This window comes from Polypterus senegalus, chromosome 1 (genome assembly GCF_016835505.1).
Source record: "Polypterus senegalus isolate Bchr_013 chromosome 1, ASM1683550v1, whole genome shotgun sequence".
NCBI classification, from domain to species: domain Eukaryota; kingdom Metazoa; phylum Chordata; class Cladistia; order Polypteriformes; family Polypteridae; genus Polypterus; species Polypterus senegalus.
The window spans coordinates 336580237-336597482 of record NC_053154.1 but is presented as its reverse complement, the minus strand read 5'-3'; the positions used below and the strand labels follow the sequence as shown (position 1 = coordinate 336597482).

The 17246-nt window shown below is 45.3% G+C and overlaps 1 protein-coding gene across 1 annotated transcript in view; it reads left to right on the top strand.

Annotated features, from left to right (window-relative positions):
* The window catches only part of LOC120516956 (tetraspanin-18-like), a 102597-nt gene extending 86149 nt beyond the window's left edge, over nt 1-16448 (top strand). Inside the window, exons 4-8 of the mRNA XM_039738997.1 lie at nt 178-252; nt 1019-1117; nt 5350-5523; nt 7435-7518; nt 12947-16448. Of these exons, the coding sequence (XP_039594931.1) occupies nt 178-252; nt 1019-1117; nt 5350-5523; nt 7435-7518; nt 12947-12994 (480 nt within the window). The 3' untranslated portion in view covers nt 12995-16448. The remainder of the gene's footprint in view (nt 1-177; nt 253-1018; nt 1118-5349; nt 5524-7434; nt 7519-12946) is intronic.
* Nucleotides 16449-17246: the final 798 nt, after the last annotated feature.

The following is a 17246-nucleotide window of genomic DNA, read 5'->3' as shown; positions in this document are numbered from 1 at the left end:
ATGGAAATGGTCATATGATTGGTAGGGGGTGATTGGAGGCAGCAAACACACTGGCCGGAGCCGAACGGGGGCGTTCATGACGCCTGCTGGCCAGTGTGGGGCATCCATCTTCTGTCATTTGTGAGGCTTGTCTTTCACATTCTTATTTTTTTTTATTTGTTGTGTTCTTTTTTCCAGTTCTTCATGCTCATTCTCATTATCTTCCTGGCAGAGCTGGCGGCTGGAATCCTCGCCTTTATCTTCCGGGAAAACGTAAGTGACGCCTCTGTGCTGCTTTCATTTCAAACAAGGAGCCATGCCGAGCTGAATTCGGGTTCATTCAGAGCGCAGGCAGTTCAGGCGTGGAGTAGAAAGGGGCTACCACCTTCGGCAGTTACCGATTAGTGTTGTCACCAGGTAACCACGAGCGAGTCAATTCACGTGTCTGTGCGCCCACATGGAAAAATAACTGGATCTCAAATGTTGTAAAATGTAAGTAAATGTTAAAAGTCCTGTGCCTGCAGTCCCTCACTTGGCCACTAGATGGTCCTCATTACACAGCATGGCAGACATTTCGAGTTATCCGTCCCCGAGTCAGGTCTGCGCTTTTCTCGCCCAGTTGAGCTATTTTCTGATCATCATCATCCGCAGGAAAAAAATGACTTTTGTGCATTGGGGTTTTCTGGGCTGCTTTTTAAAAAAATAATAATTTTTACTATGTTTTTTTATCCATCTGTCGGAAGTGGTGGCTCTGAGGCTAGGGATCTGCGCTGGCAATCGAACCGGTTCAGATCCCGAAAATGACAGAAGTGATTCCACTCCATTGGGCCCTTAACCTGAAATTGCGCCGTCCTGAGTGTGACGTTAATCCGCATGCAGCCCTGCAAGCGGGTCCTTCAACTTACAGGGGGCAACTTTGTGGGGTTTGGTGGGAGGACTGGCACTCCAGTCACCATAGAAAATCCTCACATTATTCCAGTGTGGTGCTGAGGTGCCACCCATTGCTCCATCACACCTAACACCCTGTGCCCTCTTTCAGCTGACGAGGGAGCACTTCACCCAGGAACTGAGGAGCCACTATCAGAGGAGCAACGATACGGATGTCTTCACGGCCACGTGGAACGCCGTCATGTCCACGGTAAGCAGCAGTCAGAAACTCGTGACCATCCAATCTGAAATGGGAAGGAAGTCAGATGGCCAACGGAATCAAAATGGAGAAGGTGGGGGTGGGGGGCCCAGTCTTTTTCAAGATCCCCTTCCCTGTCAGTTTGGACCTTTTGGCACTTTAGTGGGGAGCCAGGGGGGCTTCTCTTAATGCCCCTCATTATTCATTTATTTGACAATTTCTTAATGCTGTGTTTGTGCCTCACAGTTCCTGCTTCAGAGCCTCTGAGCACAATATGGGTGGGCAAAGTGAGTGCTCTGTACTTGTAAGATTTCATATTGTATTGAGGATGACTTGTGTCCTGGTCTGTGTATTGTGTTGTATTGACCCCCCTTTTTTTGACACCCACTGCACTCCCAACCTACCTGGAAAGGGGTCCCTCTCTGAACTGCCTTTCCCAAGGTGGTTTCTTGCATTTTATTACTACAAATGTTTGTGATGCGTCATCTGTTGGAGTGACGCGTGCAATGTACTTTAATTACTTACATGCGCTTTTACGTTCACAGGAGTTTAAAAAGCATTGATTGTGGAAGAGTCCAGACCCCCCGTAAGCAGCCAGCTGTACTTTCATGTAATTTTATTTGATATAGTGCCTTTCGATACTAAATTTAACTTTTGAGAAATTAATGTCTGCGGTGGGCTGGCGCTTTGCTCAGGATTTGTTTCCTGCCTTGTGCCCTGTGTTGGCTGGGATTGGCTCCAGCAGACTCCCCGTGACCCAGTGTTTGGATTCAGCGCATTGGAAAATGGATGGATGGATGGATGGAAATGAATGTTAGTGTTATCTATGTATATGGCCTAAAGAGAGCGCCACAGAGGAAAGCAACCCAGTGTCTGTGTGTCTGTCTGTCTGTCTGTGTGTGTGTCTAGCTGCTATGTCTCTGTCATTCTAAAGATGGCACATCACAAACATTTTAGTAAGAAAGTGCATTGCATTGTTCACTCCAACAGATGGCGCCTCACAAATATTTGAAATAAAGCATTTTATTACTACAAACTTTTGTGATGTGTCATCAGTTGGAGTGACACGTGCAATGTATTTTAATTAACTTACCTGCATTATAAAATGCACTCCAACAGAAGGTGCACTGCAACGTTAACAGTAGCAGCCAACGGTGCTTTCAGAAAATTTTATTTGATATAGTGCTTTTTCAATATTAAATTTCATGTTGCTTTTGGGAAATTAATGCCAGAGTTATCTAAGCTGGTGGCCTAAAGAGTGCGCCACAGAGAATAACAATCCACCTTAGTAAAAGGATAAGCGTCTGTGTGTCCATCTGGTTGCTATGTCTCTATCATCCTAAAAGATAGGGCACCACAAACATTTTTAGCAAGAAAATGCATTGCATTTGACGTTCCAACAGCTGGCACACCACAAACAAGTCGTGGGGATTAATTGATGGCCTTGTAGTATACAGTTCAGTGCTATAACCACTAGGTGGTGACACACGAGCATCCAGTGTGAAGCACTTTAAGTTCACAGATGTTTCGAGTGTGGAAGAGTCAGGAGACCCCTAAGTGTAGCGATCAGACCCCAAGTAAGTAGTCAACAGTATTCTCATGTCGATATATTTTATATAGCGCCTTTTCAATACTGAATTTCATACAGCTTTTGGGAAGTGTTATCTAAACACATGGCTTAAAGAGGGCGCCACCGAGAATTACAATCAATAATATACTTTTAATGTAGCATCTTACTATGGAGATAGTATTCTTTTTTTTAAAGATTTCTTAAGTAGCCCTGGTCAGGGTTACACAATAAATTACTTTTGATGAACTAAGAACCTTGTTGTTAACAGTTTAGTGCTATAGGCACTAGGGGGCCACATCAGGATATTCAGAAGGAAGCCCTTTAACTTCCCAGGAGTTTAGAGCGTGGAAGAGTCAGGAGACCCCTAAGTGCAGCAATCAGCCCCAAACCCCACCCCACAGTAAGCAGTCAATGATATCCACATGTAGTTGTATACAATATAGCGCCTTTTCAATACTGAATTTCATACTGCTTTTGGGTTAATGTATGTCAGTGTTATCTAAACACATGGCCTAAAGAGGGCGCCACAAAGAATAAGAATCCACCTTAATAAAAAGGACACGTGTCCGTGTGTGCGTCTGTGAAGTGAATGTCAGTGTCATTGATGTAAATGGACTAAAGAGGGCGCTGAAGAGAATCACAGTTAACTCTATATTTTATATAGCATCTTATCGTGTTAGGATGGGGTGTAACACTTTTGTCTTTATTTCTTAAGTGGCTCTGGTCAGGGTCACATAATAAATTAGAGAGGATTAGGCAACAACCTTATAGTTTACAGTTCAAAGCTGTAACCACCAGGAGGCCACACCAGAAAATCCAGACTGAAGCACTTTACGTTCACAGGGGTTTCAAAAAGCAAAGATTGTGGAAGAGTCCAGACCCCCCGTAAGCAGCCAGCAGTATGTCATTTTATTTGATATAGTGCCTTTCAATACTAAATTTAACTTTGGGGAAATTAATGCTGGTGTTATCTATGTATATGACCTAAAGAGAGCGCCGCAGAGAATAACAACCCAGTGTCTGTGTGTCTGGCTGTGTGTGTGTGTGTGTCTAGCTGCTATGTCTCTGTCATTCTAAAGATGGCACATCACAAACGTTTTAGTAAGAAAGTGCGGTGCATTTGTCACTCCAACAGATGGCGCCTGACAAATAGATCTACAGTAATGCATTTTATTACTACAGATGTTTGTGATGCGTCATCTGTTGGAGTGACGCGTGCAATGTATTTTAATTACTTGCATGCGTTATAAAACACATTCCAACAGAAGGTGCACTTGAAATGTTAACACTGAGGTGCAGATTGTAACCCCTTTTTGATGGGTGTCACAGCTATGAAAAGATATTTTATTTAGGCATCTTACCAAGGTGCTGTGTTGCATTTATCTATGTTTCTTAAGTGGCCCTGGTCAGGGTCACACCATAAAGTAGTGGGGATTAACTGACGGCCTTGTAGTATACAGTTCAGTGCTGTAGCCACTAGGGGGTGACAGCAGAATATAATATGAAGCACTTCAAGTTCACAGGGGTATTAAAAATCATTGACTTTGGAAGAGTCACAACCCCCTGAGTGGAATGAGTGCCATTAGCTGCCAGCAGTGCTTTTATAAATTTTTATTTGATATAGTGCTTTTGCAATGCTACATTTCATGTTGCTTTTGGGAAATTAATGTCAGAGTATTCTAAGCAGGTGGCCTAAAGAGGGCGCCACAGAGAGTAACAACTCACCTTAGTAAAAGAATAAGCGTCTGTGTGTCCATCTGGTTGCTATGTCTCTGTCATCCTAAAAGATAGGGCACCACAAACATTTTTAGCAAGAAAATGCATTGCGTTTGTCATTCCAACAGCTGGCACACCACAAACAAGTCGTGGGGATTAACTAACAGCCTTGTAGTATACAGTTCAGAGCTGTAGCCACTAGAGGGAGACACATGCGCATCCAGTGTGAAGAACTTTAAGTTCACAGATGTTTCGAGTGTGGAAGAGTCAGGGAGACCCCTAAGTGTAGCGATCAGCCCCCATAAGCAGTCAACGGTACTCTCATGTACTTTTATTTAATATAGCGTGTGGAAGAGTAGTGGGGATTAACTTGGCGGCCTTGTAGTATACAGAGATCTCTGGTGACACCTAGTGGGGGGCGACAATATGTGCAATTCAGGAACCTTTGAGACTTGCTTAACCCTAAATTTGAGAGTTAACACAAGGGGCCTGTACTTTTGGAAAAAGTTTTTTCATCTTTCGTTCCCTTTTAAGATGATAATAAAGGGGGCTGGCAAAATGTGAAGGAATCACATGATGTAGCTCGGATTAAATACACGGAGACACTGAGTGATCCAGAGACGCTGTTCCCGATTCCTTCATCACCATTTACCCCAAAGCAAGTACTCTGCTGCCCCCTAGTGGCCGAACGAAAAGCAGTCCTTGTTGGACTGGCATTCATCCCATAGCTTAATACTGAAGTGCCCACTTGATGACCTCTTCCTGCCATCCCTCAGCTTGTCACCTTGGTGGCCGAGATTTAAGTCTGGGGTCACCAGTGATGGTTTTTCCTCCAAAATGCTAATCATTTAAATGTTTTTTCTGTCCAAGATTAAGTTTGCCAGTATTTTTTATTTATTTATTTTTATAATGATGTGCTAAAGTCGCCTGTTTTGTCTCACATTCTTTATGTGTCCAGTTTGACTGCTGCGGAGTTAACAGCGCCGACGATTTTGAAGACAGCATATTTCAGCAGATAAATACAGATCTGGTCCCGGAGGCCTGCTGTAAGAAGACCCCAAACAGCCAGGGGGCGCATTACCTCAGCAGGGAGAGGTGCTCCATGGGAATGATGGAATACAGAAACACAAAGGTAATGGCCGATTGCTGTTTACTTTCCCGTTTAGTTGCTTACAAGATGCTTTTATCCAAAGCGACTTACAAAGGAGGTCAACCTAATGGAGTAAACATTTGGGAAGATGTGTGCCAGGGCAAGATGTCAAAATTGACCACCACAAGTGTAGAGCGCAGAACAAAACCCAAGCGTGTTACAATTCCTAGATTATAAAGACCTAACGACTAATATCAGATCTAAATTCACCAAAGCAAAGGGGTCTTCTTAAAGACAATGAAGAAGCAGAAGTGTAGATGGAGGTGGGCACCTCGCTGCAAGCGAAAAGAGTCTGGACTGAGATTTGATACCACACAGAGGAGGCTTCGCCAGGCGCCATTCATCAGCAGACCCGAGTGGACCTCACAAAGAGGAGCTCACAAGGGTCTCCATAGGTAGGTGCGGACCCACCGACTACATCAAAGATTTGAACTTCACAGCGAGCCAATGCGATGATCGGAAAAGGTGAGTGACATACGCCCACCTCGGCGCCCACCTCAGCTGGCTAGATGCCACACATGCTGCTGCATTTTAGGCTTGGTGACACATGTTGAGTCTCCTGCCATCGCAGAGTCACTGCATTCTAGACGCGTGACGAGACCAAAGCCTGGACCACGAGGTGGGCATCGTATGCCATCAGACACACCCAGGTCTTTTGGATGTTTTCTCTCAGGCTTCACTCGATACGGGTCAGTGGAGGATAGCTGGTCATTGGTCACCACCCCAGGGTTACACACTGACTTGGAGCTTGGTCCCCATAATGAGCCAATGGGGACAAACTGGGATAACAAGAAGGTCCGTCTTTGTTGGGCTGAGTTGGAGATACGCTTCCTTCATCCAGGTTGGCATATCAAAGTGAGTTGCAGAAATTCTGGCTGATACCACGAGGTCCCCTGGAGGGAAGGACGGGTTCAGCTGCAGATCTTACATCGTGGTAACGTCTTTTCAGAAGCGAGTTCAATCACACACCGAAGAAAGATGGTGGTGGAGAAGCCTATAATGCAGGGTACGTGAAAAGGGGAGGGGGGATTCACGTGATTAAAAACTGGAGGTGACGTTAGGTGTCCCTCGCGTGCTCAAGGGAGATCGGGCAGGAACAATGGGCACAGCTGAGTATCGCCATCTGATTTTAGAAACCGTGGGGCTGAATGATAGGGCCTGGGAAGTGTGGGGTAGATGAGGACCCACCACCAAACTTTGGGGCACCTTCTAACTTGCCTGGTGCACCCCAGTGACATCTTTCCTTGTTGGGACACACGGTAGAATCTGCCCACAAGGTTAGACTTGAATCTCCTAAACGGCAGTCGCTGTAATGCCACAATCAGAGTGGGCGGCAAGGAGGGCGAGGTGGCTAACTGTGGACAGCAGAGGACGTGTTGGTAGCTGTAGCCTGGCGTAGCGGGTCGACGGCAGGTAAGTAGAGCTGCCCCTCTTTAGGCCTGACTGAGCAGGTTCAAGCCGGCTGTTCCTCCTGTTGGCCAGCTGTAGATGGAATATTCAGGAAATGGGAAGGTCCGTGCCATTGGGGTCCAGCATTCCTAACCGTATGAGATGTGGTGACCGTGCCTGGACCACGGGAGATCTTTGACTTCGTGACACCTCAATCGGCAGTAAGCAAGTTCACGGAACGGGTTATTGGGCCGTTATGTTGGTGGGGGAACGGGTGACAGGTGACATCTCCAGGTGTTAGTGGGGACAGGGTTTTGGGTATCGGGCATAGATAATGTCGGACCTTTTCTCATGATTAACCTCAATTTCATTTTTTTTTTTATGCCATAGGATAACATTGGCACACATTTGCTAAAATAATGGTGTGTGTGTGTGGGGTGGGGGGTCTGTTCAGGGGGCTAAGTGTCCCAGTCTAACATCGTTCTTCCTCTCTTTTTGCACTAGGGCTGCTACTCGACAGTCGTCGAGTATTTCGAGACGTACATCTACCTTGCTGGCGGCCTGACGATCCTGGTGCTGACCATCGAGGTGAGTTTGCTCGGCTGAGCTGTGCTTTGGAGAACGGCGACACCTAGTGTTTGTTTTGTATTCTGCGTGTAGGGTGGTGTATTGTGTGTGTTTGCATGAGACTCGTTTCTGTTAGGTCGGTTACTCAAAGTGAAACAGCTCCCCTAGTGGAGTGCCCCACTCTCTTTCCTTTCAGAATAGGAATTGTGTTTTCTGTGTGCGAGGTGAGGGCCATCGGGCAAAAGACTGGCATAATGCACTAAGCCTACCAATGCAGATTAAGTTATTTTCGCCGGCGTCTTCCATCTGGAGTTTTATAGGTGTGTTGACTTGTAAAGTGTGAAGCACCTATTGTGGTAGCCATGTCTGTCTGTCTGTCTGTCTGGCCATCCACATTTAACAATTTGCCCCCAACATGAACCACTTGTGCTGAGATGAGGACGGTTTATTCTTCAGGGATGTTTGTTAGTTCAGTTTTCATTCGGATGGAGAAGTTTAGAGAAGGCCAGAAGGAGCTGCATTGCGTCTTTGTGGACCTGGAGAAAGCATATGACAGGGTGACTCGAGAGGAGTTGTGGTATTGCGTGAGGAATTCGGGAGTGGCAGAGAAGTATGTAAGAGTTGTACAGGATATGAACGAGGGGAGTGTGACAGTGGTGAGGTCTGCGGTAGGAATGACGGAGGTGGGATTACATCAGGGATAGGCTCTGAGCCCTTTCTTATTTGCAATGGTGATGGACAGGTTGACAGACGAGATTAGACAGGAGTCCCCGCGGACTGTGATGTTTGCTGATGACATTGTGATCTTTAGTGATAGTAGGGAGCAGGTTGAGGAGACCCTGGAGAGGTGGAGATATGAGAGGAGAGGAGAGGCATGAAGGTCAGTAGAACCACCAAGACAGAATACGTGTGTGAATGAGAGGAAGGTTCAGAGGAATGGTGAGGATGGAGGGAGTAGAATTGGTGAAGGTGGGTGAGTTTAAATACTTGGGATCAACAGTGCAGAGTAATAGGGATTGTGGAAGAGAGGTGAAGAAGAGAGTGCAGGCAGTGTGGAGTGGGTGGAGAAGAGTGTCAGGAGTGATTGGTGACAGATGGGTACCAGCAAGAGTGAAAGGGAAGGTCTACAGGACGCTAGTGAGACCAGCTGTGTTATATGGGCTGGAGATGGTGACAGAGTTAAAGATGCTAAGATTTGCATTGGGTGTGACGAGGATGGACAGGATTAGAAATGAGGACATTAGAGGGTCAGCTCAGGTTGGACGGTTTGGAGACAAAGTCAGAGAGGCGAGATTGCATTGGTTTGGACATGTGCAGAGGAGAGATGAGGGGTATACTGAGAGAAGGATGCTAAGGATAGAGCTGCCAGGTAAGAGGAGAAGAGGAAGGCCTAAGATGAGGTTTATGAATGTGGTGAGAGAGGTGATGGGGGTGACAGAGCAAGATAAAGAGGACAGAAAGATATGGAAGAAGATTATCTGCTGTGGCGACCCCTAACGGAAGCAGCCGAAAGAAGAAGAAGAAGAAGATTGGCTGAGATTTCAAAGTAGCAACTTCCTTTTAATAGATGACATGCCTTATGTAAACAGTAGTATTTCAGCAGTGACATTAAGTTTATTTATTTTTTAACAGACAATATGCAATATGCATCATAACAAAATTAGACAGGTGCATAAATGTGGGCACCCCAACAGAAATATGACATCAATACTTAGTTGAGCCTCCTTTTGCAAATCTAACAGCCTCTAGATGCCTCCTGTAGCCTCTGATGAGTGTCTGGATTCTGGATGGAGGTATTTCTGACCTTCTTCATACAAAATCTCTCCAGTTCAGTTCAATTTGATGGACAGCCTGCTTCAAATCATCCCATAGATTTTCGATGATATTCAAGTCAGGGAACTGTGACGGCCATTCCAGAACATTGTACTTCTCCCTCTGCATGACTGTCTTTGTAGATTTCGAACTGTGTTTTGGGTCATTGTCTTGTTGGAATATCCAACCCCTGCTTAAGTAACTTCAACTTTGTGACTGATGCTTGAACATTATCCTGAAGAATTTGTTGATATTGGGTTGAATTCATCCGACCCTCGACTTTAACAAGGGCCCCAGTCCCTGAACTGGCCACACAGCCCCACAGCATGATGGAACCTCCACCAAATCTGACAGGAGGTAGCAGGTGTTTTTCTTGGAATGCAGTGTTCTTCTTCCGCCATGCAAAGCACTTTTTGTTCTGACCAAATAACTCAATTTTTGTCTCATCAGTCCAAAGCACTTTGTTCCAAAATGACTCTGGTTTGTCTAAATGAGCATTTGATACAACAAGCGACTCTGTTTGTGGCGTGAGTGCAGAAAGGGCTTCTTTCTCATCACCCTTTGTGCAGATTGCGCTGAATTGTAGAACGATGTACAGATACACCATCTGCAGCGAGATGTTCTTGCAGGTCTTTGGAGGTGATCTGTGGTTGTCTGTCACCATTCTCACAATCCTGCCTCTTCATATGCCGCTCCTGTATTTTTCTTGGCCTGCCAGACCTGCTGTGTTGGTTTAACAGCAACTGTGCCTGTGGCCTTCCATTTCCTGATTCCATTCCTTACAGTTGAAACTGACAGTTTAAACCTCTGAGATGGCTTTTTGTAGCCTTCCCCTAAACCATGAGACTGAATAATCTTTGTTTTTAGATCTTTGGAGAGTTGCTTTGAGGATCCCATGCTGTCTGTCACTCTTCAGAGGAGAGTCAAGGGGAAACACAACTTGCGATTGACCACCTTAAATACCTTTGACCACTCATGATTGGACACTCCTGTCTATGAAGTTCAAGGCTTAACGAGCTCATCCAACCAAGTAATCAGCATTGAGCAGTGACAGGCATTCAAATCAGCACAATGACAAGGGGACCCACATTTGTGCACAGCCAGTTTTTCACATTTGATTTAATTTCATACAACTAAATACTGCGTCACTAAAAATCTTTGTTCAGAAAACACCCCAATACTCAGATGTTCACAGGAAATGAAAGACATACCACTGATATCTTTTTTGTTGAAAGGAGAGTCAATTATAATGCAGGCTGAGAGGGGTTTCCAAACTTTTTCATATATATAAATATATATACTGTATATGTGTTAAAAAATATGTGTTTTTAAGGAAGCTTTTTTTTAGTGTTTTTATAGTCACTGTATTGTTCTTGCGTGGAGTTTGCATGTTCTCCTCGTGTTGTGTGGTGCTCTGGTATCCTCACACTTTGCAAAGACATGCAGGTTAGATGTACTGGAGATACTAAATTGGCCCAGTAATAATAATACTAATAATAATACAAAATAATTCATTACATTTATAATAAAGCTTTTCATAGTAAGTAAGGAGCCAATTCAGTCACCACTAATGTGTGGCATCTACCTGGATGATGCGGCGGCAGCCATTTTTTTGCCCGTCCACTCACCACACATTTGAAGGTGATGGGATAAGAGAGAGAGAGAGAGATGAGATGATTAGGGGGACCCAGAATGATGTCACCATAGTGGGCAGGACATCAGGCTACTCTTTACCAAGAATTGCCCAGGAGTCTTTAATGCCCTCAGAGAGTCAGGCTTTATGTCTCACCCGAAGGATGGTGCCATGTTTAGAGCCCACTGTCACTGGGGGCACAGGGATTCACATTCAGACCATGGGGTAAGCGCCCCCTGCTGTCCACGCCAACTCCTATTCCAGCAGCAACTCAAACCTTTTCCTAGTTGGTCCCCAATCCACGTACTGGCCAGGCCTGAACAGGCAGAGCTTCAGGTGGGCGACCTCTTCTGAAGTGTGGGTGGTTTTGTTTAATTCTAAAAAGACCAAAGTTAACAACTCAATAAAGAATAGAAGGCTTCTCCACATCTAGTTATGCAAGAACGTACTGCAGAAGTTCTTAACAAGAACAAAAATCATATTAAGCTGATCGATGATATCATAATATACAATAATATCAGTGATTGCTATCCCTAAAAAAAAAACCTGATCAGAGGGACCCCCCATCACGTGTCCTTCTGTCATCTAGGGACAGGTCACACGTAGCCTGCAATTAAGTGACAAGAACAGAACAAAAGTTATAACTGTACATGTAGTTTTAGAGGGGACTGGGAGCCTGCGCTGAGCCCAGTGCAGCTTGTGAAACCTCAGCACCACACTGGGAGGTTTTTTTTACGGTGGCTGGAGTGCCAGTCCTGCTGCCAACTCTCAAGTTTTCCCTGATTGCAGATCCTACCCAGGATGGAGTACTTGCAGGTTTAAGGGTCTTGCTCAGGGGTCCATCCGAGTGGAGTCACTTCTGGCGTTTATGGGATTTGAACTGGCAACCTTCCGATATGCCCGGCGCGGACCCCAAGCCTGAGGGCCACCACTCCGCCCACCCAGTTTAGTTTTAATCATGTTAATCAGGCATAGGCAGAGTGGTTAGGGTAGGGTCAACTGTCCCTTGGAAGTCGCCTCTGTGAATGTGTCCCCACTGCCACTCAGATGAGCGACTGCACTCTCCTCCAGCCTGGATTTACGTTCGCCCCTCGGCTTCTCTCCCGTCACCCCCGTTACTTTTAATGGGGTGTCAAGCCTATCTGTTGGTTGTAAAAAAAATCAACCTGACCCCTACCACAAGAAGGTGGGATGCGTCAGGGGTCTCCTAACCATCGTTTCTAAAACTGTCATCACAGTGCCTTCACTTTGGGTCAATAATTTGGATGTCTTTTTTTGTCCAGTTGGTTTAGAATGCTTTATATTATAAGTATTTAGTTTTATTTCTCGTATTTTTTGTTCTTTAGGAGTCTCAAGTTTAGTGATGTTTTTTGTCTACAGTACAATCCAAGTCTTATAAATAAACTGTTTTCATTCATTTCAAGTAACTGGCACACTGTGACCACGAGCAAGTCACTATACATGCCAACTGAATTAAACAAATGTAACCAGTTGTATCTCAGCTGATGTAAGTCGCTTTGGATAAAGGCGCCCGCCAAATAATTTTTAATTCTATGCATTTTATTGAACCCTCCTGAAGGGACTCTTATTTCCTAATGAATGTTACAGCCGCCTAAGCCAGCTTTTATTCTGAAATTACATTCAAGTGATCTCCCGATGGGTGGGGTCTTCATGTGTGGAACGGAGGACAGCACTTTGCCCGTGGCCCCGCCCTTCCCTGAACTAAGCAACACCGACCACGCCCCTTCTGTTTGGAGGCCGGACTGACTTAGTCTGTTGAGTTTTCTGCTGCAGCGTCACACTGAGGGTGACAGATTTTTAGCTGATGATTTAAATTTTTTTTATTGTTGTTGATTTTTTCTCTTTTTTTGAGAGTGTGACGATGGTTATCTGTGTCAAGTGCCTTATGATTTGGAGTGCCGTAAAAGACGCTATATGAGATCAAAGGTGAGTGCTGTGCCGTGATGCCCACACCTCATGGCGTTTTTCTCTTTCTCTCTACAGCTCTTCGCCATGGTCTTTGCCATGTGTTTGTTTCGGGGCATCCAGTAAGGTTTGTGTGTGTGGACACCGAGAACCTGCAAAAGAAGATTTGTGTTCAACAGGTGAAGACACGCAAAAAAATATGAAGTGACCAAAACACTGTATACGTACTTCAGGGCTGGAACTTTGAGGTGCTGAAAAGACAAAGAGAGACTGAAATGAGGAAAAATACTGACGGACGGATTTGTATTTTATTTTATTTCTTTTTTGTAACTCCTTTTGCTCACCTGCGAGATGCAGGGGAGCAGGACGTGAACTGTGAGCATCGCACTGCCAGCTCGCTGCTGCTGCCCCCTGGTGGCCGAATGGTGGCGCACATCACCATGGCGTGCTGCAGCCGTCGGACCCTCTTTGTTTTACGTGTTTTTACGACTCTCTATTCCCTCCTTGTTTGTTTTAATTATCTGCTCTACGATTATAGTGATGATGACTGCAATATTATTATTATAATTATTTTTTATTATTACTATGACAATGATGCTTCTTAGGGTTCCCAGCCTCCAAACAAGCGCTTGTGTCGCCAGTAGAACTGCGACTGATGGAGATGTTTGGATCGCTGGCGCCCTCCAGTGTTAGCATATGCTAGTTGTGGGTTTCTTGCACTTGGGCAGGTGGCCACAGGTCTGCTCATCATGCCAAAGAGATGGCACTCCCTATCCAGAACGTTCCCTCCCTGCCCACCCCTTCTATCACTGACCACTAGGATTGGGAGAGGGGAGAAAACGGGGTGATTTGGGGATTGCAGGTCACTCCCACTATCCCGCAGCGCCCCCTTCTTACCTGCCAATTGGGTATCATTGCTTCCCCATCCCTTTACAGTTAATGCACACCAAATAGAAATTGCAATATAGTGCCTTTCACTGTGAGCCTTTTCTCCAAGAACTTTGTGCTTAAAAATCCCTAGATAGTAGTCTGGGACACTAAATGACTTGTTCATGGTGAATGACCCTAGCCAGCCACTGGGGTCGGGGGACCACACTTCCCTTGACGTGTTCTGCTGTTCTGTACCAGTTTGGTTTGTTCAACCTGCATAAAACAACTTGGCACTTCCTCGTCTGGTAGGTAGGGGGCAACGTTGAGCTCACAGAATGCACCCACACATAAGAGGAGAAAGTGATCGTGCATGCCCAGTCTGTCTCATAGGGTCCACCATTGGCATAATTTGTGACCAATGCCAATTGAAGTGATGTGTTTGTTATGAAGGGCATAAGGCAGCCCTAAATCTGACCAGTAACAGCTGCCAGCCCACCACTCGGCCCCCATCATACATCGCAGTCTGTCTAACAGCTGGGTCTTACTGACCCCTAGTGGATGTTCTACTGTAGCTACAACCTGGCCTAGAGGATGACTTGTAGATAGGAACATATGATGATGGGGGACAGGATGAGGCCAAAGAAGGTAGTTTGAAGGGGTCTCAAATTATACCCTTGATGCCCCCCTACACTTTACTAAGTACGTTCCCACTTTAAAATTCTCAGTGCCATTGACTTTTTATTATTCAAGGGGAAGGAAGAGGATGTGGAAGTGAGTCACAAATATCAGCCTGGGTTTTGGCATCACGATGAAAGGCACTATAAACAATATATATAATGGGTCTCGCCCTATGACCCCTCCCCAGGCTTTATTACATTTATACCCCGTTTTAAAATCTTGGTGGCATCACCTTTTTGTTATTCTTGGGGAAAGAAGAGGATGTGGAAGTGAGTCACAAATATCAGCCTGGGTTTTGGCATCATGATGAAAGGCACTATAAACAATATATATAATGGGTCTCACCCCAAGTGCCCCCCCTAGACTTTATTACATAGTACCCCACTTTAAAGTTCTAGGTGGCAATTTGATTGAGTACAATATACTTGGGAAAGGAAGTGGCAACATGATGAAAGGCGCTATATACAATATATATAATGTGGACCCCTCCCCAATGCTTTATCACATACATACACCACTTTAAAGTTCTGGGTGGCATCGACTTTTTTACTATGCTTGGGGATGGAAGAGGATGTGGAAATGAATTAGAAATACCAGCATTGGTTTTGGCGTCATGATGAAAGGCACTATATACTATATACAGTATGTATATATATATATATATATATATATATATATATATAAAATGGGTCTCAACCCATGCAGGTTTATTACATATGTACTACACTTTAAATTTCTAGGTGGCATTGCCCTTTTAGGCTGGGAAAGAAAAGAGGACGTCGAAGCAAGTGACAAATTTGAGTGTGGGTTTTGGTGCCACACTGAAAGGCACTATATACAATCTAGAAGGACTGCTCTGATAGCTTTAGAATTATATTGATAATTCCATTCCCAGTGATCACAGCAGAAAGATGGTGGCAGAGTAATCCAAACATTGTGTCCGAGTCAAATCCCAGGTGCTCTTTATCAGAAGGATGCCCACCGTGAAAGGCGCTATATACAATTCTCTGTCTTGGTCACTTTATTGCTTTTCATGGATCTTTTCATTTTCCACCTCTTGGTTGTGCCACCTGCTGATGAGAGTTGGCAGTGCGTATTCTGATAGTTGTGCTCAATTCTTGAGCTGTCGCACCGGGTGTGGCACACCGGGCCTTGGGTTCATTTATTCAGTTGGGCATACAGAATGAGAAGTTGTCTGTCCTTGATATGGCCTTGCCATCTCATTGACTGCTGCCAGTTTAGATGTGGCAGCCAAGTGGTTGCCATTGTAAAATACTGTATGTACATATATTTTTTTTTACATTTGGAAAAGAGCAGCATATGCTTTCCTTCCTTACTATTAGGCAACCCAGAAGGAGGAGAGTCCCCAATTATGATCATACAATGTTCAATCCCACTACTGCCACCACATTCACCCCATTAGCAAGTCACTTTGTTGCCATGCTGTGTATTATAAAAGACCAGAAGCCTCCAGGTGCCTTCTTGAAAGACGCTATATGGTAGAATGACATGCTTCTTATCACTGTTTCTACCTCCAAGGTCTCAGAAATAGAGACAAGGGTGCAAATTCAGATTTTTGAGTCTGAGGGGTGCCACAAAGCCTAACTTGGGAAGAAAGCTGGCTAAGCCAATCATGCTCAGCCACCATAAAACCACAGGATTTTACATCCAAAAAGAAAAAGAAGGCAACGCTGCCCTCTGCTGAGGTGGCATGAGCTGAAGGAAGGAGATGGCAGAGCATGCCCTGCTAACTACAAAACCTGTGATGTCACGGCCAAGAGCATCAAAGGCACTGGTCGGCCATGGCCTTTTATTTTCCAATTACAATTTGAAATTTGGACTCTGCTTCCTGGTGGCTTGAACCCGAGTCCTCTGAAGGTAGCCTGGCTTCTTCAGCCTTCCTTTATCAATTTATTTTAGGTATTAAAAACACACACACAATCTGCAGCTCTTCTGTTTGTTTGTTTTTTCTGCCTCCGGAACTTTGTCAGTGAAGTTGTTAATATGCACACAAAATAAAGGATTATTTTTATGTGCTTCTTCAAGCGTGTCATTTCATGATTAGGCCAGCGGAGGGTGCTGTGCACGTCTCTCATGTCTATGGAATTTACAGTTCTACGGGTTTGACAGAAAACCCCAACCCCAATATCAGTACACAGTTTGTCGGTGTGGGGGGCTGATCTGACTGAGCTGGTGGGGAGACGACACCAGGGAAGGTCACAGATGACCCCTGTCCTCGCGTCCTGACGCTGGCTTCCAGTGACAATAGTCCAATTTCAAAATCCTCCTTCTCACATCTAAGCTCCATAACTGAAGAGCAAGTAAGGAAACAACTAGATTCAGAAAAAGTTGCCAGACCAGATGGAGCCGGTCCTCGAGTTTTTAAGGCCTGTCCTGACCATCTCTGTGGTGTCCCCTGGTCACCTCTTCAGTTTGTCCCTAAGGCTCCGGAAAGTGACGCTGCTGGGGAAAACATCCTGCATTGTAAGGCGGACGCCTCTTCATCTGATGATAAGAGACCAGCAGCCCTTTGAAGGGCTGGTCCTGCACTCTAGGAGTCCTCTTGTGGCAAGACCACTTGAACCACCGCCAGTTTGGAGTGGAGGATGAGATTTCCTGTCTGCTCCACAAGGCTTATTGTCACCTGAACAAAGCTGGCCACACTGCGAGGACTCTGTTTTCTGATTTCTCCTGGGCCTTCAGTACCATCCAGGAATCCCTGTTATGGGGTTACCTTAGAGATAGGCAAGTGGGTCCTGATGATGGACTATCTGTCAGGCAGACCACCATCTGTGAGACTCAAGGACTGTGTGAGCAACACTGGAGCACC